Genomic DNA, 26,051 nt, shown 5'->3' with positions numbered 1-26,051 from the left:
AGTCTTTAGAGCAGGTTTCCAGATTATGAAAAAAAAATAAATAAAATAAAAATTTGTGAGATTATTAAAATAATAATAATAACAAAAAAATAAACACCTTAGCCCACTCCCTGCATTAAGGTACTATAGGTTTACAACCTTTTACAGGTGGGAGTCACTCACACATACACAATAAAAATGCATTAATATGTGAGTGTGAAATACATAACAAATATACTACATGTACACAACATTTTTTTCCTACAAAAAAAAAAAATGCTAGCATTGTTAAAAAGCAAACTTGATTTTAATATCTAGGTTGACACATACAAGAAAGAAGCTGATGTTAACTTCTGACAAGTTTGTATGCATCAACTGTTTCCCAGCTATACATATTGTCAGTAACTGGATTTTTTTAAAGTGACACACACATTTAACATAACAGTTTTGTAACAATAATTTGTACATTAGCAGGTATTAGCCATAATGTGTTTACACTTCATTAAACACAAGGATACAAAGTCCCCACTGAAATAGAAATGACATAGATACAAAACAAATTATTTTTGATATATTTCATCTCCATATGGCCATTTGGGTGGTTAAAATATGTAAATACTTCCTAAATAATAGGATGATTTATTCAGGAAACAAGATCATTCAAATGCTAAACTTTAAGATAAACCTTCTTAAATGGAAGTTAAGTATTTCAAATTCAGTTCTATTTTCCTTTGAAGAGGTTATATAATTTGAGTCTCAGAACAATTCTGCAGGAATGGAAAGAACATATGTATCCAACTATCAACTAATCAGTATCTCAGGAGTGGTGGTGACGATTTTGGAAAAATTGGTTAGTGCTTGTATTCAGAAATGGATTGAGCAACGTGAGTTTACTAAGGGAAGGTCACGAGCATCTCGCTCACATTTTATATTTTACCATTGAGTTACACAAGAGGAATGGATACACCATGACACTTTTAGACTTTGCTCAGGCTTTTGACAGGATACTGCCCTGAAAGACTTGCATAAATTGGAGAATATGAGATTAGATTTTTAAATATTAGTGTGGATAAGAGGATGGCTGACTGAAAGATATCAAAAAGTGGCATATGGAGGATGTGAATCTGCAAGATTTAAGGTAACCAGTGGTGTATCACATGGATCAGTCCTTGGTCTACTGTTATTCACTCTGTACATCAATGACATAGGGAAGGATTTGACATGTGACATACAGTTCTTTGCTGATGATGATGCAAAGATAGGTAGGGTAATCAGGAATGCTGCCGATATGAAGTACTTGCAGAATGATTTGAATAGGCTGGAATTGTGAGCATGGGAAAATGGATGTCAGTAAATGCAAAGTCATGCACTTTGGCATGATTAGATATCCAATGTCACATTATATTGAAGATTATGCTAGATGAAACTGACCAGGCTAGGAATCTTGGAGTGTCAGTAGATAGCAAGTCGAAGTTCAAGGGCCATGTAGCAAAGATTGCAAATACAATTCAAAAGATAATTGCAATACTGAAACGAACTTTCATATGTAAAAGATAAGGATGTCATTTTGTCTCTTAATAAGGCCTTGATAAGACCTTACTTGGACTATTGTGCACAGGTCTGGTCTCCTGATTTCTATTGTGATTCTGATTACAGTGGAGAGAGAGAGAGAGTGCAAAGGAGTGTGTTAAAAATGATGTAGACTGTAGATACAAGCAAACAGGAGAAAGAGGGTTGATATGATTGAGACTTCCAAACTTCTGAAAAGGTCAAATAGGATTTCAGTTGATGGAATTTTTTATTTTATGGAGAGTGAGGAAAGAACAAGAGGGCATCCATGGAAACTGAGAATAAATGCCACTAAGAAGGGGGGTGAGGGCTAGATTTTTTCTTTCATAGGGTGGTACATGATTGGAATGGATTACCTTTGATGCTGTTTGTGCAAGCAGTGTGAAAGAATTCAAGAATAAGTATGATAGCTGGTGCATGTAGTATATGGCCTCCCTCAATGAGTCTCTCTTAATAAGAATAATAGTAATAATTTCAATTTATTTGAATTCATGTGGAGAGCGCACGCATGCACACACACACACACACACATCCATAAAGAGAGAAAAGTAATCAATGAAATTACTGTTAATAGGATCCAGGAAACAAAAGTTGAGAGAGGAAAAGAAATAGGAATTGACCACCATCTAGTATTAAGCAGGGTAAAATGAACATCCTATTGAAAAGGCAAACATGTACAAACATTTAAAAATATAATAAGCAATATTAAAAAAACTCTCAGATGTGACTGTCAGTTAAAATATACAGATATCTGACAAAGAGTAATAGAACTTGAAACAGGAACAAAACCTTAAAGACTGATTAGCAAAATCAGAACTCTATAATGGACACAGGAAGATAAAAAAAATAACTAATGAAAAGAAGTAGTCACATAAAAAGTTCCTGGTTAGTAAATCAACAGGTGCTGTTAGAGAATACTGATTAAAATGTAAGAAATCAAGTTATTCATAAAAGTAGCTAGAGAAAAATGGTGGTTGTTTGGAATTATGGCTAAAGCAACTGAAGTTATGAGGTCAGTGAATTATGTCTGTTAAATGCTGTTATTCTGGCACTTCTATATGAGACTGGATAATTTACCTTCAGTTGAAAAATCATTGTAAAGATTTTTCACATCCTAGATGGGATCTGGACTGAGGTATTTCCAACCAAAGAGTATTTCTGAGATTCTTAAAATATGGAAAATATTTGAAAGGATTTAGAAAATAACTACTATGAAGGTAGCAAAATATTTCACTCTCTCCTCTTTTTTATACAATGAAACCTGTGCTGAATTCATCACTAAAATACACACGTACTAACCACAGTGATAAATTTTAATATGTAAATATTTCATCCCAAGTATCTTGGGACATCCTCAGTACAGTAATTCAAACAATACTAGGAATAACATACAGTTAGGGCGCATGATTACAATGGAATCCCAATATGTGTGCAGTAGCATGTTATAGAATTAAATTAAAATATAACTGGAAAAAAAAAAACATATATAAAGAGATTATTTAACATAATTTTGTATGACAATTTCCCATACTTAAGGAATAGCAAGAACATCATTACGGTTTAAATTTGGTCTGTGTAGTAGGGCTTCAGCACTTTCTTTATATAAAGATCTATATAAAAGTTTTGCCTTTTCCCAATGGTTTGGGTTTCAACTCCGTGTCGAGTGAGGCCAGATTTCTGCAGTTTGAAAAGACGAATGTGGTCCTGATGTTCCGAAATGCGTTTCTGAACAGATCTACCTGTCTGTCCATAGTAAGACAACTTGCAGGGGCATGGGACCTCATACATGCCAGGTAACATCAGAGGTGAGAGTTTGCCTTTAGGAGAAGGTAATAAGTTATAGATCTGGTTGATCGGTTTGTAGGTAGTGGCAAGATTGTATTTCTTCATAATTTTTGAAAGACGCTCGAAGATGCCTTTGACATAAGGTATGGGAATCCTATGGGGTTCTTCTTGTCTAGGTTGATGTGTGGGGAAGTGACTGATGATTTTTTTTAGTTGTTTTAGGATTGTATCCATTTAGTATGGCTGTATTTTTGATTATTTCTAATTCTTGGTTTAGAGATTCTTCAGAGGAGCATAATCTGTGTGCTCTGGTAACTGATGATTTAATGATGCCAAATTTTTGAGATGGATGATGAGCAGAAGAATTGTGAATGTAGCGACCTGAAAATGTAGGCTTGCGATAGACAGACGTGGCGATGGAACCATCTTCTTTTCTTTGAATGTGTAAATCCAGAAAGGAGATACCCTGTGGAGATTCTTTTTCTAGTGTAAAGTTGATGCGAGGGTGAAGAAGGTTTATTTTATCTAGAAACAGGTGTAATTTTTGTTCGGAATGATCCCAGACAAAGATGTCATCGACATATCATAGCCAAATTTTTAGTTTGGGTTCAAATGTGAACATTTTTTCTTTGAGGTATTCTAGAAACAGGTTTGGTAAGTTTGATGATAAGGGAGACCCCATTGCTGTTCCTTCCTCTTGCTTGTAAATGTTTCTTTTCCAAGTGAAATAACAGGACGTAATAACAAATTTGAATAATTCAACAATATCAGACGGAAATTTTTGAGTTAATAACTCTACTGTTTCCTTATGGGGAATGTTAGTGAAGAGGGAGACAATGTCGAAACTAATTAACATGTCAGTTTTTAACAGTTGAAAGTAATAACAATAATGACGTTCTTGCTATTCCTAAAGTATGGGAAATTGTCATACAAAATTGTGTTAAATAATCTCTTTATACATGTTATTTTTTTATTTATTTATTTATTATTTATATTTTTTTTCAGTTATATTTTAATTAATTCTATAACACGCTACTGCACACATATTGGGATTCCATTGTAATCATGCGCCCTAACTGTATGTTATTCCTAGTATTGTTTGAATTACTGTACTGAGGATGGCCCAAGATTTTTGGGATGAAATATTTACGTATTAAAACTTATCACTGTGGTTATTACATGTGCTTTTTAGTGACTCTCTCCTCAATTTCTGAGAAATAGAAGAGAGTGTCACAAAATAAATCAAAACCATAAAAATGCAATATAAAAACTGAAGATTTTCTGGATCTTTGAAAAATTATTTAATGACACAGCCAACAATATAACTAAACAGAAAATATACAGGAGGAATGTAGTCATGAGTATATTTCTATTACAGGTAGAAAAGCCATTAGAATCTGAAATGTGGAATAGCAGCTATAGGAGATGATATATGACCTGAAACATGGGAAGTATAAAAGCTTAAAGGCTTTACAAAAATTGAGTGCAAAGCTTTCTGAATGCCAGATGATTAGAGAAGCACTCTCATTGTATCAATTAATAAGAATGCGAAATAAAATTGAATGTGAGAACTTTGGGAAATCCTTACTGTTCCAGGTAATAATTGTTAAAGAAAATTAGTTAGCTATTCACATGTCATGTCATTTTGATGCCGTATGGCCACTCCCATACCCCATTAGGTTGTCTTTTGTTTCGGGAGTGAAGTCTTCTGCTAAAAGAAGTGGTAGGGTTGCAGATGCCCTTTCCACAAGAAAGGCTAAGATAAATTGTTGAAGGTAAAACTTGTTAAGAACAAGATAGGTTTAGGTTAAATAGAGATTACTAAAATAATATTTTTACTTTAACCAGCAAAGAAACCACTAGTAAAGTTTTATCAATCTTGAAAAGCATATGGATAAAGGTGCCAGTAATAAAAAAAAACACTCATACCACTAAAAGTGTGTTAAATGAAATAAGCACTATACGGCAAATACATATGTTGCAAATCAGCATAACAGGAATTGTACATTATCTGCAATATAATTTATAATCTGCATGGATCACGCTATTAAGGAAAGTAATATTAAACCTGATATCTGAAGAGAAAGTGTTAAGTTTAGATTTAGTTTATATTGTACATACAGATGATGTTATACTCTTAAATAAATCTGATACTACAAGTCTTCAAGAATTGTTAATTAAATTAACTGCCCTGTCAAATTTGATGTGAAAATCAGCAATAAAAAGTTAAAAATTATGAAACTAGGCAGGATAGCATAACATATGAAGCACATGCTTAGTAGTCAAACAAAACAACAGGTAATTCATTTAATCATTTAGATATTTTTAGTTAAGAGGGCCAATTAAATATGATAAGATGGCTAACTAAATATGGTAAGATATAACCAAGTGATTAAATGTATTACCTAAATTCTGATATTGTGGGTCAGATGGATAAATTTATATGAAACAAAATAGAAATCATAAACAAATATATATATATATATATATATATATATATATTCAAAAACTGCCACCCATAAATATGGGCATCCTGAGGAAAAGTAGGAATGCAAACCAATGGCATTAATAGCAGAAACATATTAAAAATAAGGGTATCAAACAGAACTTGATATTCTTAAAAATTCATGTGTAAGTAGATCTAATCAATGAGAATTAGCAAAACAGGCACATGAAAGGCAAAAAAAAAAAAAAAAAAAATCAAAAATGATCATGATGATCATTTTTGTACCTCTTCAGGAAGACTTTAAGACTAGGTGCTGTTGGGTAGAGAAAAATAGTGATTCAATATTGCCAAAGTTGGGTTTCCATATTTTGCACATGACACTGCAGACCATAATATATTAGTTGGCTGCACTGCAAGTATCTGAGAGGACAGGAGATTAACACGTTTGCTGCCATGCTACTTCGGCATAGTCTGTTCCCGTACGCCGAGCAATTTAACTTCTTCAAGGTCAGTACGGTAATCTCGTTGCCGGCGGAAAGTGTCATACGAGTATACTCATAGTTGGCTTGTGCAGTGCATATACCATTTATGAGAATACAGTTCTGATGCTAGCTCCACAAGCCAAGCATTTTCACTTCTTCAAGGTCAGTACACTAATCTCTTTGCCGGCGGTAAGCGTCATACTAGTATACTCGTAGCTGGCTTGTGTGGCTGGTTTACCAACTACGAGTATACTCATAGTTGGCAGCGAACATGTTAAGAAAGAATGCAGAGAGAAAGCTAGAGTTTGTGAAGAGTCACATAAAAGTTTGTCATTGCATTTTGGGGAAAATGAAGAGATAGCAGAGAGGATATGATGACTTCAAGAGCACATTAAGGATATAAGGGCTTAGTAAACAGAATGAAAAAATGGAAAGGATGATATGACAGACTAGACAGATATAAGAAGTTTATAAAGGGGTCTTGCAAAACAGATACAAGATTTTATGAAGGAAAAAAAAATGATCACCCTTGGAAGATGAATAAGAATTTGGAATGCATTATACTAAAGAGGGTAATAAGTGTATTGATGAATAACTTTAAGGAAAGGTATGATAGCATTGTGAAATCAGAGCTAGTTTCAATGAATTCCAGAATTACAAAGAATAATACATATAATGCAACCCAATATATACGTTGCATTAAAAAAAAAAAATTCATTCTGTAAAACGTAGGCCATAACACAGTCTGTTATATTTGATTATTTAAAATTAATGTCAAAGGCTAAAAACATGAAGACAGTGTCTTATATCTGTTAGTTGCCTTTATCTTCAGGCTAGTCTGTTTTACTATTTCCAGGGAAGAGTGTCTGCATTACACGAAATCTTTCAGCCATTATTTTAAATTATTGGTCTGACTAATAGCAGTTAATATTGTAATACAGAACTCTGATTTCTTTAACTGACACATACATAAGTCAGCAAGTAAAAAGTAATGTAAAGAAGCACAGCATAATTTACTAGAATGTGAGATCATTCTATCATTCAGTAAACAAATACACCAAACAAAGAGTAATTTAAATAATTTTTTGCAATAAAATATAATTTATTGTACTTTTTTTGTCTTCTAATCAGACTAAGTAAATTGAAATATATATCTGAACTAGCATTTAAAATTTTTTAATAGCTATATATACATTTTGATTATTCTCAGTTCATCTTGTGTATATCACAGGTATGGCATAAGACTCTTTTGCAAGTGAAATACAAACCTGCATCAAGAAATAAGAACTACATTTGCAGAAGATTCAATTTAGCAATGCAACACAATACCGTCATGACTAAACAAACACTGAAAAACAACTATTTTTCATAAAAATAAAAAAAATTCCCATATTTCTCAATCTGTAGAAGAATGCACTAAGCAAATCATAAATCACTATTAAGTTATGCATCATTTCTACAAATATAAATAAATTTGCAGAAACGATTTTATAATGCAGTCATACAAAAATAATTTTGTATGAATGCATTATAAAACATATGCATTCATACAAAAAGTATTAAAAAAAATATTATTTTAGACAAATTATTTAGTATATACATAAACTTATGTGATTATTTTCATATAATAAATAAATATTTGCCAGAAGAAGAATTTCAGAGATCAATGGTGTTTATGTATGAATTAAGAGCTTATTATGCAAAAGGCAGATAATACTTCTAATTTTCCAATAACAGACACTCTTTCACAGTTTCAAGCAGCCCTACAGTAATTAAAGCATATTATGTGGTCTTTTTATTAGGTGTCATCCCCATTTTGTGATCAATGAACTCAAATGATGATAAGTTTAAACAGATTTAATTTAAATTTCCTGTAAACTTATTATTAATAATAAGATTTAGATATGACTAATTATTCATTGGTTCCTCAGAACAAACAACAATAGCACATTATACATTTGCACTCTGATCACATGTAAAGGGATACACATTTATTTTATTAATAGCCAAATGTTTGTGCAAGATTTTGAATCTTAAACAAATTTATGCAGAATTGCAGTTATATCTAATTTCAAGATACCCAGTGATAAAATTTAAGTAAATATTATCATATTTTTGAATTCTAGCAGAGTGAGTACCACAAAATTTAAGGAAGTCATATAAAGATAGACTGATCATGCAAATCACAACCACAGTGTTTTTATAACACGTTTTAATTTTCTTTCTCAAAGTCAGCATGTAGATTGCACTGGTAATGTAATAATAGATGTCTTTCATAATTTACATTTAAATAATTTATAAAAACACTTCTAAGCCTACAGACTAAAATTTGACACCTTTTAAATTTACATGACATGAGTACTGCAACTAGTCTTCTTATAAAGAAAAATCTCAAGCAATATAGAAAAAAACACTATTATTATAAATAAAACCAATTAACTTGGTAAAGGCACAGAATACATCAGAGAAAAATTACTATTAATATATTAAATGGATGGACAAAGTTTTACTAGCCACTAGATCTTCAAACTAACATGATAATTACAGATTCAAATGCGTTCTACCTTTCTCTCTCTCTCACACACAGTTTACTAACTTAGTCTGAATTTTGAGCTGCTTTGTTTCAGATATTAATAAAGATAAAAAAATGTAATGCTGAAATAGTATAACCTTAATTATCTGAATTTATAGTATTAATGTTTGGAACATTGAATTTTGAAGATAAATATCATATATATACACCAATGCCACTGGAATGCACACTTTTTGAAAAGTTTGTGATGATAATGGCTCATCGTTCATATAAATTAATAATAATAAATGATGACATTCCATAAAGGCAATTTCATTCAAAATACATAACTATACATAAATTCTCAGATCAATGTAAGTAATATGAACTGATTTCTTAAAACATGCATTATTGTATTAAGAAATAAAATATGTCATGTATAATGGTATATACATTTGTGACCAAATGAACAACAATGCATTAATTAAAAATTGTTTAATTTATTTCAATAAACAAAAATCACAGCCTTTGTAAAAATTAATATCTAAATCACATTCCAAAAGTAAAAAGATCTGCAGATATATATTCTGCATTAAATGTACAAACTAAGGTATTTTATAATATACAGTGACATATTTAGGACAGTAAACAATAAATAAGATTTCACAGTTTTGACATCCTCAAAACTGGGAACAACCATATTTAAGGATTTAACTTTTCAGTGCTACATGACAGCAACTAGTGTAATTTTTTTCCACATAAAACTGCATCATAATTACATCAAAACTTTGGAACTTCTCTCTTCAGTAGTTTTTTATTGCATCATACTGTAAGCACTTCTACTTAGTGTATATCATGACTCACTTGGCAATTCAATTATCTACTACTGATAGCTAATAAAACTATCACTTACCTCAATCCTCTTTTAAAATAGGTTGTAGTTTCATTACTACACCTTTTATTTTCTTCCCCCCTGACACTTCATTTTGTTGAGAGATGTTATGTAGTTACAGTAGAAATGGTAGTTTTCATATATTATCAGTATCCTTGATACTAATGAATATGAGTAAGCATTTGGACATCATTGTTACTCTTGGTTCAGATACAGCCTGGATTCTTGCATTTTCTTTTTTCAAGTCCAAGATCTGTCTTGTAGTTCTTTCATTTGTTCTTTTATTTCTGTAAATGAAGGCCTCTCATGTGAGTAATATTGCCAACATAAACCCATTAGCCTATACACATCTACTGGACACTGTGTTGAGCATCCAAGTCTTCTTCCTCGTTGTAGTGCTTCTGCTAAATTAGAATCTAGAACACCAGGAATTACTGGGTTTTCACCATATGAAAACATTTCCCACAATGTCACTCCAAAACTCCACACATCTGATTTATGAGAAAATTTACCCTGCATAATACTCTCAGGGGCATACCTGCATTGTGACAAAAGAGGCTTTTTTTAAGACATACATATTAGTATATGAAACAAGCAGTTATTTGTTAAATATAACTAAAATTAAGATTTTGTTTAAAATTTAAATTATTGATATCATTAGTTTAGGAGGAGGATGGGAAAGGGGACAAGACATGGAGGAAAAAGAGAAAGAAATTAAGTTCATATAAGTAATCTGATTTAACAATTTAACAATTTAAATTATGTGGCAAAAGCTTAATGTAATTCATATAACTGAATATTTAGTGTCCCTCCTAAAGAACTCCCCAACCTTAGCAACCATGTGTTAGAAATGTCCAACTAATACTGTTCATCAGGAAGAATAGTATCAGTAATAGTAGTAATTTGGAAACCTGTTTCTAGGCTTTTAAGTGGATATTGAATGCATAAGGGTATCTGAGGCTTATTTGACCAACATGCACTGTGACGTTAAAACCTAGAAGATCATGCCAGCTGAGGATTCACTTCATTGTGAAAGTTTGTGAAAATTTACAGACCAGGTCAGAGTTAATATTAATGTTACATACTTAATGGATTTCTGTTCTGGATATGGACTAGTTATTAACAAGACTATATTCCAGAATGTAACAAAAGAAACACATGGAATATTAATTATATCATTGCTGATAGTCTTATATATTCAGACTGGTCTGGTATACAAAGATCTCCTAATGAAAAAAACAATGCAAGAAATTTTTAAAAATAATCAAAATCAACTAGGTTTTTCAAATGTGAACTGAAGACTCAAATATACAAAATATTAATGGGTAAAAGCTGAAAGAGCTGGAAACAAGAACGAAATTTTAGAGATAGTAACAAAATCTCTAGAAAAACAATGAATGGTGCAGCCAAGGAAGCATAAAGCTATTTACAAAGAACTTTGCGAATGCATGAGCCTCAGTATATAGAAAAAAAAATGTAGGAGAGTTAAGTTACGTGCAAAAGGTTGCTAAAAACATCAAAAAAAAATAAATAAAAATACTGAAGTTCCTTTGTCCACTATGATAGCACCTGCATTCAAGTGTATACTTCTTGGAAACAATTTACTGCCTATTTATAATGGATACAATACATGTGTGTTAATTGCATGTTACTGTAGATTCCGTTTAGATTGCGGATGGCCTAACATTATGGCTACTGAGTGGAGTAATGATGCCCGAAAAATTTTATATTTCTGGCTCACTATTTCACACTTAGGTCCTTTTATGAACTTTTTATTCAGCCTTTGTGTAATTAAGTTATGGTTTAACAATGAGAATTGAGAAATGAACAAGAAAGTGGCCTGATCCTAAATCAGGGGTAAGGTAAAAAACTGCAGATCATCTCTGCTGCTATTTAAAATATACGCAGATCACATTATTAAGCAAAGTGACATTAATCTTGATATGAAAATTGGATATATTAAGTCTTATTTATTCGAAATAAATCCATTATAAGTTTTCAAGATTTTAACCAAATCAAAAAACTACTGTAACACATCTATATAAAAATCAGAAATGAAACTATAATTCATGTAAATCACATCAGCAAGATTCATGGTTAAGAATTTAGGGAGACACAACACATGTGTTAAAATAATTACTTTACTTAATATTAGGAAAGTAACATTTGAAACATCTGTATTGAGGTCATTATCAGAAAAATACATAAGAAACAAGCTACATGCTACTGCACTTTACAAAGGTAAAATGAATCTAAGCTGCTTATTAATCTTTTATCTAGCCTAACCTCTAGTTGGAAAAAAATAATAATAATATTAAAAAAAATAGAAAAAATAAAATAAAGTTTTTTTTTAAAAAAAGTAAATATAAAAATAAATTAAAAATAGAACTACATTAAACATTTCTAAAGTCCTCTCATTTTGAGATTTCCTTTTGGACTTGTTCTAGTTGCTATAAAGGGTTGCAGATGGATCCTCCACATTCTTGGAATGATTAGTCTGTCATTTCTGAACAAAAATGGTTTGTTTGAACGAAATGAAAAATAAAGCACTAGTTTTCCTGATTTTGCATATCCACTTTCACTTCATTCAATAACACTTATTTCAGACTCTGAAACCAAATCCATTCAGATGCAAACCATCCTTCTTGTATAAGTCTTTTCGCCCATTAAACTCACTCCACACATCCACAAACTCCACATCACTCCTCCTGCATAACCTATGTATCGAGTCATTGGCTATTATAGCCCTCCTTCTCAGCTCTACTCTGTCAACAGATTCACTATCTTAATTCTCTCTCTTTTCTTTTGCTACTTCCAGTAATTCTTTCAAACCTCCCTTATGCCATACTTGTCTTCTTTCAAATCATTCATTCTAGCCAAAACTATCAACTCTTTCACTTTACTCTTTTGTGTTCTAATAGCCTCACTAAGATCATTAATTTCTGAACTAGAAAGCATGATTTTGTCAATTTCTTACCAATCACACCTCTCAGGATAGAATCGCCATACAAGACTCACTCCTTGATTTTTCCTTCTATCTTAATCAAGCACTTCATTTCTCTTATCTTGCACTTCTTTCTTTCTGATATTAGCTGACCCACTTGCCAGACATTTCTACATTCATAGCAGCTCTTGCTTTGTCCTGTGTATCATAATGAACTATCTCCCTCATTACAACCAACTCTTCATTCTTGACATCCGTCATACTACTATTCTTTCAACTAACACTTACTATTTCTCTCTCTCTCCCTTTCTCTCAATCATGTCACTTTTAACCTCTCTTTCAATGCTATGTGCCAATTACATCACACACATTTTCATGCATATTCTCAGTTCCATCCACCTCTTCAATCTAATGACCTCACATGCTTTTGACATTCACTTCTACAGCATTTTCGTCACACTTTCCAACCACTATCACTTTCAAACCAAATACCATTTGCCTTTGGTAATGTGTACATTCTGTACTGGAAAGCATGATTTTGTCAATTTCTCATAATGTGTACATCACCCCCAAGTCCTCCTATGCTGCCTCACCATGGTGGTGGTGGTGTGTGTGTGGGTGGGTGGGGGGTAGCCCTGAGCGGGATGGGTGAAGCACGTCGGTAGTATCATTACTCCTGGTAAGGCCTCCCAAGGCATGAAGGCCATCCCACTATGCTCAGGTAAATGCTAGCAGGCGAAGACAGAAGAGGAGATTGGTACCATCTGTTTTAATTTACTGTCCATTAGACATTCATGGTGAAGGACTTAACACAGCACACCATGCCGGCTTGGACGTCGCCCAGTTCAACAAGGTCCGCATTGCCATTTGGTAGCAGCTCTAGGGGTGGCAATGAGAAGTTAGCGACTGGCACTACAATCGCCACTATTACTGACAAAAAAAAATAATGGAAAAACTGGATCCAGATTCAGACTGCGCAACCATTTAATGACCGGAACTATTAGGACTCTACTACAATCAGGCCAACTCAAATTACTACAGCACGAACTAAAAAGATATGAATGGACTGTTATGGGACTTTGTGAAATTCGATGGCCCAAAACAGGAGAGCTAACAACAAACGAGGGACATTTACTTCTTTACTCTGGATGTGACTGCAGCGGTAAAGAAGGTGTCAGGTTTTTGATACACAAATCATCACGAAATTCTGTCATGGAATTCAATCCTAGTAATAGCAGAATTGCTCTAGTCCACATAAAAGGGAAACCACTCAATACCACCATCATACAGGTCTATGCCCCAACCACAGGCCATGAGGACTCCAAAGTAGAAGAGTTTCATGATCAACTTAATGCAACAATCACCGGAGTGAATAGAAAAGATCTTTTGATTGTACAGGGCGATTGGAATGCCAAAATTGGAACAGACATCGGCAAGGATTATCTCCCATTTGTTGGACTGTATGGCTATGGGGAGACAAATGAAAGAGATTTTGAATTGATCAATTTTGCCTCACAAAATGAACTCACCATTACTAACACTCTATTTCCCCATAAACCTTCCAGAAGATGGACATGGACTTCCCCTGATGGTAAAACACACAACCAAATTGATTTTATCCTTGTAAGCACAAGATTTAAAAACTCCATCAACCTCACAAGAACCAGATCATTTCCTGGAGCTGACATTGGCAGTGACCACAACATGGTCATCAGAACTGTGAATATGAAAATGAGATAAATATTACCTACAAAATCAACTTGTAAAAGATATAATATAGAAAAATTAAAAGATCCCCAAATAAATATACTATATAAATACAAATTAAAACAAATTTTTGACACAAACTTCAAGAAATATAATAATATCGAATCTAAAACCAAATACTTCTCACAAAAGATAACTGAGACAGCTGAAGAAATCCTTGTATACAAAAGGAAAATAAATAAACCATGGATAACTAAAAATATTTTGGATCTATGCAATGAAAGAAGATATTTGAAATCTTATATTAATAGCAGTGATAATAGAGAAACAGTATAAAAATATTACTAAGATTATTAAAAAAGAAATCAAACATGCTAGAAACTTATGGATATTAGATGAATGCAAAAATATAGAAGAGGACTTAACATCATAGACACCTTGCTAAATTTATTCCAGGACGAATGGAACACAGAGACTTGGCCTTCTGCCCTTGTACCTATTCCTAAAAAGGGAAAACAGCAATAAATGTAGCAACTACAGAACAATAAGCCTTGTTAGTCATCCAAGCAAAATCCTGTTAAAAATACTATTGTCAAGAATTGAAAAGAAAATAGAAAGCAGACTATCAGATGAACAAGCGGGTTTGCAGAAGTCCAGAAGCACAATCGACCATATTTTTACAATACACATACTAGGCGAAAAATACATAGAACATAACAAAATAATCTGTCACAACTTTTTAGACCTTCAAAAAGCTTTCGACTCAATATGGCATGAGGCATTATGGAAAATTTTAGAACATTATGGTATTGACAACAAAATCATTAGAATTATTAAATCTCTTTATTCCTCATCTGATATGAGAATTGATATTAAAAATTACAGCAGTGAGCCGTGCCGGGCAGAATGGTGGGTAAGACAGGGATGTATCTTGTTCCCTCTTCTTTTTAATTGTTTTCTGGAATATGTCATAGATGAAGCTCTTCATGAATATGACACTGGAATAGTAGTTAGTGGACTAAGAATAAATAACTTACATTTTGCAGACGATATCGATCTTCTGGCAGAAAGTGAAGAAGAATTACAAAAAGATAACTAGCCGCATTTTCGGAACATTAAAAAAATATGGATTATACATAAACCACAAAAAAACAAAAACAACGATAACCTCAAAATCAGACATTGAATTCTTAAAGATACAAATTGAGAATGTAAACAAGTTCACTATCTAGGAAGCATGTTGAGTCAAGATGGTCATTCAAAAACCGACATTAAATACCGAATTGCTAAGGCAACTGTGGCCCTACAGAAGTTAAAACCATTGTGGGGAGATAACAGAATAGCAATCACAACCAGACTAAGACTAATTGACACCGTGGTGAATTCTATCCTCTTGTATGGTTGTGAGGCTTGGACTTTATTAAGGGAAGATGAGAGGAGACTCCTGTCTTTTGAAATGAAAACTTACAGAAGACTTTTGAGAATTCCCTATACCACTCACAAAACCAATGAAAATGTCCAAAAACTGATTGATTCAATAGACAGGAGAAGAAGGGAAAATATTCTGACAGTCATCAGAAGAACACAGATGAAATGGTTCGGACATGTGGAGAGGGCTAAAGGCATTCCAAAGCAAACACTAGAAGGAATCGTTCCAGGACCAAGGGATAGGGGCTGATCTCAATTAAAATGGACCGATAACATAAAAAATGGACAAATTCCTCCCTTTCTCAACTGACATCAAGAACAAGAGACCAAGGTGATTGGAGGAGGCTACCAAAGAATATCACCTACCAGCAATGAATGACCCAACGGTCCACTTGGGACTATGGGAGAGAAGAGAAGATGTGTATATCTTGCAGATATTACACTGAACTAAATCCTTTGGTTGAATTCTTTAAACGATGATGCCTTGAAAGGCATTGTTCTGCTTCACACCAGTGCAATGTGCTATGCTATGTAACTTATCATGCAAAAAGACTATACTGACTATATTTAAAACAAAACTTTTAACTTAATCTAATTAAGTTAAAAATTGTGTTAGAATTAGGCCACAATATGGCCTAATTCTAACACAATTTTTTAATAATATTGCTATTTTTTAGGTACAGCAATAAAGCAGCTTTTTGGCTGCTGACAGATATTGCATGAGGGACTGAACCTGATGACTGAATCAACATTGTGTCCGTTGGCATTACAACAATACCAAGTAGAAAGACATCTGGAGAAAGGTCACATTTCTTTTCATGGTTATAAAAAGATATGGTTAGACTATTATATCTGATCTCCAGATCTGGACCCTTGCTGTGAAAGCATTACAGGAATAATCCATGCTGAAATGAATCTTCCTTCCTCAAAATTTCTTTATTCAAAATAATTCCCACCTAATACCTATGCCATAGTTTTTCCAAGACGTGTTTCAACACCAGATATATGCTTCAACACAGTCATAATAAACCAGCATGTCAAGTAGCTTGACACAAAAACTCATCCTCAGTCTATGCAGAAACAAACAATAATTTCAAAATGACTACTAACAAATCCAAGTCTGATTTTAAGATAGCTAAATGCAAAAACACTTGTTGTACAAAGGGCAATAGCATGCCTTCCACCAGCTTGCAAAGGATGTTCAATACTATTTCTGTCCATCTGTGCTGTCACCTCTTCACCTTCTAAAACACAATCCTCCTCCTCCCCTTAACCTGCATCCTGCATGACACTATTGCAGCAACATTAAAGACAAAGCTGACCTGACATCACTCTTTTCTTACACCTCCTGCACAGACAACCAAAATAAATGACCTCCCACTAGTTCAGGAACAAGGATTGAACATCAGCTTTGGCCTTTCACCAGAAAGACATCAGAAGAAGAATCTTGAATACCAAATCTAGATACCAAAAGGCTTCTGATCCTGATAGTATCTCTTCTCAACCAATTGATGTCGGATGTACTCCTGCCCTTTATCATCTCTACACCCTATTATACTCAGCTGGCATCCACCTTACAGAATGGAAGCAAGCCCATCTTCAGCCCATTCCAAAAAAAAAAAAAAAAAAAAAAGATATTAAATATCTGAAATTAACCTATTCCTCTCACCCTAGTTCTTTCTTTAGTAGTAGAGAACAGTCAATTTCTTCATCACTGGAGAACTGCTAACTAATCAGTGATCAGTATGGATTTTGCCATTCAAGAGCCACAGCAGATTGTATTGCCTGAGCCATCCACCTCTGGATGGCATACAACGGTTTGGAAGAATCTATGCTGTTGTACCTGAAATTTCTAAGATAACTGATAGGGTGTGGCATAGAAGGCTGCTCAGCATTTTAGGGTCTGCATTCCTTCCATTGTAATTGGGTCCAGAAGTATCATGATGGATGAAGCATTCCTCAGTATTGTTATATTATCCATGCTCTTCCTTATCTCTCTCGAACCTCAAATCATATTCTTAGTTTAGCTGTTGGCTACTCACATGACAAATTATGTAGTGTTTCAAGATTTTCTACAACCAGCAAAAATAACTTGTACTTCTTCCCTTTTCTTTGATAACACTCAGCTCAGTGAGTAGACAAAAGTGGGATCATCTACAGAGGACATCATGGTTTAAAGGCAGATCTTGTTTGTTCGGCAATCAATCGGTTCATGTTCTATATTTCAGTGATAGCAGAGTTGGATTAGGACATGAATATATCATGATACTTTTGGATTTTACAAAGCATATGACAGGATTCCACATTAGAGGTTGTTATACAATCTCAAAGGGATTGATTTTCAAAATAAACTTGTGACATGGATTGGAAAGTGGCTGACTAATAAGTATCAGAAAGTGATGCCTTGTGATGCTCTATGAGGAGGAGGATAACCAGGCAATGTACCATAGGATTCTGTACTTGAGACACTGGTTGTTTAACACATATATTAATGATACTGGGCAGGGTCTTGAGTGCGACATTAATTTATTTGTTGATGATGCTAAGTTAGGAAGAGTAATAAGGAGCATAAGTGATACAGAACTCATGCAGGCTTATTAAACAGATTGATTATCAGCTCAATGTTGTTAAGTGTAAAGTTAACTAGTTTGGATAGAGGACATTATAGGAAGCATATTAATGTGAATTTGTTGGAAGTAGTAAATGAAGCAAAGACCTGAGGGTTATTGTGGACTGTGAGCTAAAGTTTAGGAGTTATGTTTCTCAAGTGGTTAAAACCATGGCATCAGATAATAACACCAGATTATTAAAGAGAACACTAACTTGTAGGAATAAAGAAGTTATTTTCCCTCTTTACAAGGCTTTGATAAGATCCCATCTGGATTACTATAAAAAGACACGATTTCCTGGATTCCCAGTGGGGAAACAGCTGAAAATATTCATTGACAAGTAAAGTAATGAAGATGATAATTGGCTTATGGAAATGTACATATCAGGGCAGATTGAGGGAATGCAGTTTTCAATGTTTTAAAGACAAGCTGGAGGAGAAGAAATATGATAGAAGCATATAAATCACAAGAGGATCTTACAGTATAGAAACACAAATGAGATTTTGCAGCTTGTGGATGGTGGAGGTAGAACTTGAGTGTTATTCCTAAAAGAATGTGAGGTCTAAGTGGAATGGGCTACCATGATGTTGTGAGTGTTTCTTTAGTAAATGTGTTCAAGGGGAGATATGATAAGTATTAAGTATAAATCTAAATGGGTTCTCCCTTGACAAGTCCATAGATTCCTTGGAGGCACATTCATAATAATAATAATATTGTGAAGAACAGAAACATAAGTAGACATGATTGACATAATAATTACCAATGGAGACCTTTTATTTTACAGAATTTTCATCCAAGTATCAAGCACTGTTAGCATAAAATTCAAATTTCATTCTGCTCGAGAGGCATGGTCTCAAGTACTTTTCAAGTCCTAATGGCATTTTTGAAACAAATTCTATGTGTGCATGTGCATGTATGTAAAATTATTGAACATGGCAAGATATATGAAAGAAGTACAAATTCCCATTAAAGGGGATAATATCTGTCAATCATTTCTATTCAGAATGGAGTGATGAAGTAAAGTAAATTGTACAAAGAAAGTTGTGAAACTTTCTTTGTACAATTATTCTGTAAAAATTATTCTATAAAAAATGACTTTAGTTTTTTTCCAAAAAGATCAGAGGACATGCCCAGGAAGTCCAGATTATTCTGGTTCATGGAATCTAATGTTATCAAAATGTTCATCATGATAAAAAGCTTCAGACATGCTAACTTGGCTGACATAAGATACAAGCACAGGAAATTTGATAAACATATAGTAGGCTAAAGGCAGAAGCTTTTCCTTTGCAGAGCCTAGAAAGTAAAAAAGTTTATTAATGGGATGAAAAAGGCACAACAGTCCAACATATCTAAGTAGTTTGTCAATGCTCTCAGAAACATCCATGTCATAAGGGAATGATGCTGCTAACTTCTTGGGAGGCAAGCAACAGAGAAACTTCATAAATGTTAACAATCTTGCTAACAAAGGACTCAATGAAACCAATTAGACAAGGTGGTGGTCATAATGAAATTTGTTCCAATGTTAACAAAACACTTCAGTAGAGCATGAGTGAAACTGGTTATTTCAGATTCAAACTTAGGTGAGAGTATTTTATTGCATAAAATTTTTACCCAAGAAAGTCACAATGCAATAAAATACTCTCACCTAAGTTTTCTGTTGTTAACTCTAATGTTAATAACAAGTCTTTTGTGGATCCTTAGCAACACCTTTGCTGTCTTATCCCATGCAATAGCCAATATTTATTGTCTGCTAGTAATATTCTCAAGAATCAACAAAAACCAAGCAATATAATTCAAAGTTAGTATATAGTATGAATAATTAAATTAAATTAAATTAAATTATATATACATTCATACATATATAATAGCAATTGCATAAAATTGCTATTATAAAAGATTACAAGTCATGTAAATATATTGCAAAATAATAATTATTACTTTCATATTACTATAACTAATAACTTACCAGCGAATAGGAAGATTTCGTTCTGTCTGTATCTTATAATAATTATTTTCGGTAAATCGAGCCAAACCAAAGTCACTAATTTTTACATGATCTTCTGCAGCAACAAGAATATTTCTTGCAGCTAAATCTCTATGTACAACATGTTTTTGTTCCAAATATTCCATTCCCTGAAACAAAAATAAATCAATAATCATGAATGCTTTTTTTGGGCAGATATTATTATTATTATTATTATTGTTCCGGGAAACTCCAAGGAGTCGACCGACTCATCGAGGGAGGCCCTAACATCATGTCAAGAACAACTATTCAACATTCACACAGTATCTATCATACCTTGCCTTGAACTCATTCACGGTCGTAGCACCCACAACAGACTCTGGAAGCTTATTCCACTCATTTACCACTCTCCAAGTAAAGAACCTAGCTCTAACACCCTTGTCAACCACGCTCTTGCCCAGCTTCCACCACCAGTCCTCCCACCACATCTCAGATATCCTCAAGGAGTGAATCAAATATTATGATAGTCTAACACAATTACCATTTCATTACTATTGTTCTATCAGCATTTATTTTTCAAACTGGCCTATTATTTACCTTGTTTCTGATTTATCAGCCCTCACTTTTTTTTTATCTCATAAAGCATTACAAAAAGTATCCATTTTTTTTCCTGCTAGCTTTTCCCTTTCAAATGCCAGTTTTGCTATTTTCTCATTTCTCATTCTGTTTTATATGACTATACATCTTTGATTAGCTCTGATTATGCATTTTGAACATTCATATGTAAAGTTTTCTTCTAAACTTTCATATTAGATATCTCTACTTGTAATATAGGAGGCCATCTGTTCACTGCACTAATTTTTCTCAGAACTTGGCCAAGAGAACATACACAATTTACATACAAAAAATACTATTAGTGATGGTGAGTAGTAGATATTGTTGTGTGTAGTTGGAAGATTAAGTTGGGAAGACAGTGAGTTATGTGTAGCAGAGAGAACAGTGCCCTCTCACAATGAGTCCTTGGAAGTGTCATGTAATAATAGTAACTCTCAATTTTTATTTATTTCTAACCCACTTCTCAGATCTATGTTAGGATTAGTTTTTGACCACTATCTTATACACTTTCTTGGTGTGCTAACTTTGGTTTCTTTCTTTCTTTCTTTTTTTTTTTTTTTTTCATTCTGTGCATGGCCAAATGGCAACAAGAATGTTAATTTTTAGCTGCTTATTGCAACTTTATGTTTTCTTTTTCTTAGTCCTGAAAGTATGCACTTTTACACCAGACTACTTTACAGTTTTTACTGTCCTGTTTCATTTTTACATTTAATAATTCAATTCTCAGGCTTCTTAACTTCTGAGATAAGACTTTCTATGGAAGCAGTCACAAACAGTTTAGTCTAAAGATGCATCATTTACATCACTAAAACTGTTTCTGTTGAGTAATTAATTATAATTGTAAATTGAAATGAGCGGTCCACTTCAATTCATCTGATTGTGTGGTCTGGTACAGAAGTACACTACTCTGTTGAAATAAAGATAGATGTAGGAAGTTTTTTCAGTTGGTTATACTATAAATTAAAGGTGCCAAGAAATTATATTCTTAGATTCATCCTGTTATATGTCCTTCTTTTTCTTTTTATTTCCTTTCTATATATCTTACGCTGCTGGTCTTTATATTTAATTTAGTTTAATATATTACTTTAATATATGCTTATTTATCTCTATTCGTCTAAGTCACTTGATATAATGTTCTTTCTCCCCTTTTTTCTACTATATACCCTTAAATAAAATATTTACTCAATATTTTCACAGCTATCTTAATTCTTTCACACATGCAAATAAAGCTTTTATTTCCTACCAAGTATTCTTTCCATTAGTTCTTTGCAGTCTCATTGGCCTCTTTATATCTTATGTTTTATCTAATCATACAACAATCTGATAGAGTTCACCCTATAAGTATTAACAAAATTTATTTTTTTCACTGCGCCAGCTAATACCTTGGATAGACGGGATTCTTACCCAGGGCGACCCTCTCAGAGACATACATGAAAATTAGATCGAATTTAATCTTGTCCCTCCATTTTCTTATTTCTTCCTCACAGTCGTGGCTCGCTTTAGGAGTTTATATACAAGGATTTTACCTGCCTAGTTCGTTAGTATTTTATGAGCGGTAGTTTTGAATTCATAAGACAAAAACAGATCAGGCAGGTACTTGAATGAAACATTTTAATAAGCTTGAGGAATTATGCAAATATAAATTATAGACATATTATTAGGAATGCTCTCAAGGTAAATCAAAGGCTCAAAATTCAATACACTAGACACACATACAAACTTGCATTGACCACTATTACAAGCATCTTCAGCATAAATTCCTAGGCTAATATCATACTATTCTAATACACGTGGTCATAAATTAACACAATAACAGACTCCTTACATTAAGTTTGGCTCGTTCAGAGATATTCTCGGCCTCGTAGGGCAAACAAAATCTTAACACAACCTTGGCTCGTACTAAATCATAGGCTATTCTTACAGTTCTTTAATTTTAGTCCTTTACAAAATACCCTCTTAGGGGATCACGCTCTTCTAGCTGGAAATAGGAATTCAAAGGTCTACCTTACCATCTCTGATCTTGATTTTCTCGACCTTCTTCCTGCCTTGTCTTTGTCTGGTCATCAAGGCCTTTTGTTTTAGTTTCCTATGAGGATATCTCCAGTTGGACTGTACGAGTGGAATCTCGGCAGGAAAGATTGGAGGTGACACGGTAACGTCGCCTTGACCGGACGGCATCCATTTCGTTCCTCCATCGCACGACAATGCACAGCTATCCTAATCCAAGGATACAGCTTGGCCCATTCTTAACGCTGCGACAGATGAACCAAATGCCTTCCACAGCTAGCCAGGAACTTCTCCGACGGCGAACTTGACCACTGTCTGCAAGATCTGGAACCCGGAATCCAAGAAAAAAAGCCCGGAATGGTGCTTGTATGGCCTTTTTGTTTAATTTTCTCCTCTCGGTATTTCTCGATCTTTGCGATGCACGCCAACGCGGTCACATGTGTTTACGTCAATCTCCTTAGCTCCCTCTATTTAGTCGCACGTGTACCTGATTTCTCTTCCTGGAAGGCACTTTGGTTTTTCTTTCCAGTACTTCTTTCCCTCCATTCTTATGCATAATACAGGATGGCAAAGGTGACCCTTGAACCCTGACTCACAGGCTTAGCTATTTTAGCACAAGAGACGGAGTTCTTAAGTGGATTTGCCAGCTTACATTGATCTGTACATCTGGCCCTCACTTAATACAGATTATTTTTTAACAGCTCTTTATACAATTTTATACTATTCCTAAATTTTAAATTGATTTGCATTTACAAACAGCTTACACTTATTCTGTTGCCAACGTTAAATATTCTCTGCCTGAGTTGTATTAAAGTTGTGACCTGAATATTTTATAATAAACATTTCTTAGCCTTTTCAGGACACAACAATCCTTTATCCAAGTGTAAGCAAACTAAGTTTGTGTGTGAAGTCACTTCACAACTGAGCTACTTGTATATAGAGAGTGATGATTTCACATCAACTGCCTTAGTATCGCATAATACAATGCACATATCCTTATGGACATATATAATGCTATGCTAATTTCTTGGCACCTTTAATAAACCTCAATAAAGGCTGAAACTGGTCTGGGTAGTGGTCCTTTCCATAGTGCATAGCATTATACATGTCTGTAAGGATATGTGCATTATATTATGGGATACTAAGGCAATTGATGTGAAATCATCAGCCTGTATATATAAGTAGCCCAGTCGTGAAGTGACTTCACGTGCAAACTTTGTTTGCTTACATTTGGATAAAGGATGAAACCAGGAATATAATTTCTTGGCATCTTTAATTTATAGTATAACAAAATGAAAAAAATTTGAATAAACAATAAATAAATAAACATATTTATTTATGTTATATAATAGTATATAAAATAAATAATTGTTATTTCATACCTACCTCAGCAATGTCACAGGCAAATTTAAGCAACTGGGGACATGTTAGCCTTTCATTATGAGTCTGAAGATGCACAAGTAAACTACCTAATTCGATATACTCCATTACAAGCATTGCCACAGGTTCTATAAAATGAATTATGGGAATAAGAAAAGGCTTATTAAAGTGTTCAAAATTTCATATTAACAATTTAATAGAATGGAGACAAATACAAAGGAATAGACCGAACAACAGTTTAATGATTCAATTATTTCATCTATTTTAACACAGATATATTCTGTGACACAGCATAAAACTTGTAAAGCATACAAAAACAGTACAGATTAAACAGCAAATAATTAGTCTCCCACATTTAAGGAAGCGTTATGCAAAAATGTGATTATCAGATCTCCTGTTTATCATTCAAGATTTCTTACTATCGAGCTCAATAGGCTTTTCTTTTCCAGGACTACAGACTTTAACAAGCTCCACAACATTTTGTGTTGCATACATGTTACAATTTTAATATTGTACTTCCCTACTCCCAAAGCCCTAGGAGAAGCTTGAAATCCCCAGAGGATATTTCACCAGGTGATGAATAGGGGAATACTTCTCAGATATGAGTGGTAGAAGGAAAATGAAACACCTCCCATGGGCTAAGAGGCAACGGTAGCATTGGATCTCTTGTAGTGGCTACAATAGCATCTGCAGCTGAATAAACTATTAAGGTTGGTCAGATGAGTGTCAATAAACTGATTGTAAAAGTGCAACTTGATTGAAATCTGATGCAATATCAGAGTACAAAGCAAAAATATAACACATGTATTTTGGTAACACTGAAGTTCATTAGGTTATCCTTACTCCACTGAAGGACAGCAAAGGAGATCAGAATTGATGGTATTAGTTATGGAAAATCTTTTTTCAACATGCATTTGAATGATTGTGCAATACAAGGATTGTAAGGTGAAGAAGAAAAATGGAGTGTACTGTCACCAGTAGAACTAACACTAGAATTTGAGATCAGTGGTGAAAGGCAATTAATGCACAGAAGGAAGATGGTGGGAGCACAAAGCCATAGTGTACTTCAGCATCAGTGAGAAAACTGAAGAGAAGCATATCCTGTGATATGTCATGTACAACCAGGAAAGGATCCAGTAATCCAATAAAGTGTCATAGAAATATCAAGAGTGATCACATGATTTTCCACAAATCTTTCAATGGCTTGGATTAAAAGATGGAAAGTGATGGCTAAGATAGCAGCTGTGGACCATGAATACCAAAATATGTTTGATTGCTAATAATTAGCAAGAGTCTCCAGATAATTACACTGGCCAACAAGAAAAAAATTTTTTTCTGCTGATTATGATCTGACACTTGTTTTTTATTAATTTGGGTGCACTGATTTCAAATATCAAACCCATTTTTCTCTATCACATCAGGTTTTTCCTCTATGGCATTTTCTTTTTGCTAATTTGTAAGTTTTTGATAGTTTTAAGGAGGCAGTACTATTTAGAGGATCAAAACAATCGATTTTTTAATATTATTTTCTGAAAGTATGTACTTTTAAAAATCTGTTCCTAACTTTTTATCAAGAAATTCGAAAAATTCCTGAAGATATAGCCTATTATTCAAAGCAGTGCGCAAATCAGAATTGGAGCACTCACTGCTCTTGCTTGTTAGTAAATGAATAAATGCGTAAGAACCCACAACGGCATGAGAGAGGCTGATAACTGAAAAGGTCAGTTATCGGC

The 26,051-nt window shown here is 33.6% G+C and overlaps 1 protein-coding gene across 1 annotated transcript in view; it reads right to left on the bottom strand.

The window, feature by feature from the left end:
• Window positions 1-9,693: 9,693 nt before the first annotated feature.
• hop (tyrosine-protein kinase hopscotch) overlaps window positions 9,694-26,051 on the bottom strand; it is a 251,815-nt gene continuing 235,457 nt past the window's right edge. Inside the window, exons 17-19 of the mRNA XM_090401853.1 lie at window positions 24,325-24,446; window positions 20,320-20,486; window positions 9,694-10,203 (exon numbers count right to left, since the gene is read on the bottom strand). Of these exons, the coding sequence (XP_090257979.1) occupies window positions 9,906-10,203; window positions 20,320-20,486; window positions 24,325-24,446 (587 nt within the window). The 3' untranslated portion in view covers window positions 9,694-9,905. The remainder of the gene's footprint in view (window positions 10,204-20,319; window positions 20,487-24,324; window positions 24,447-26,051) is intronic.

The sequence above is a fragment of the Typopeltis vanoorti genome, chromosome 12 (genome assembly GCF_054136105.1).
Source record: "Typopeltis vanoorti isolate ZY-2024b chromosome 12, IOZ_Tvanoo_1.0, whole genome shotgun sequence".
Lineage (NCBI taxonomy): Eukaryota > Metazoa > Arthropoda > Arachnida > Uropygi > Thelyphonidae > Typopeltis > Typopeltis vanoorti.
This window is presented reverse-complemented; position numbering and strand designations above follow the sequence as displayed.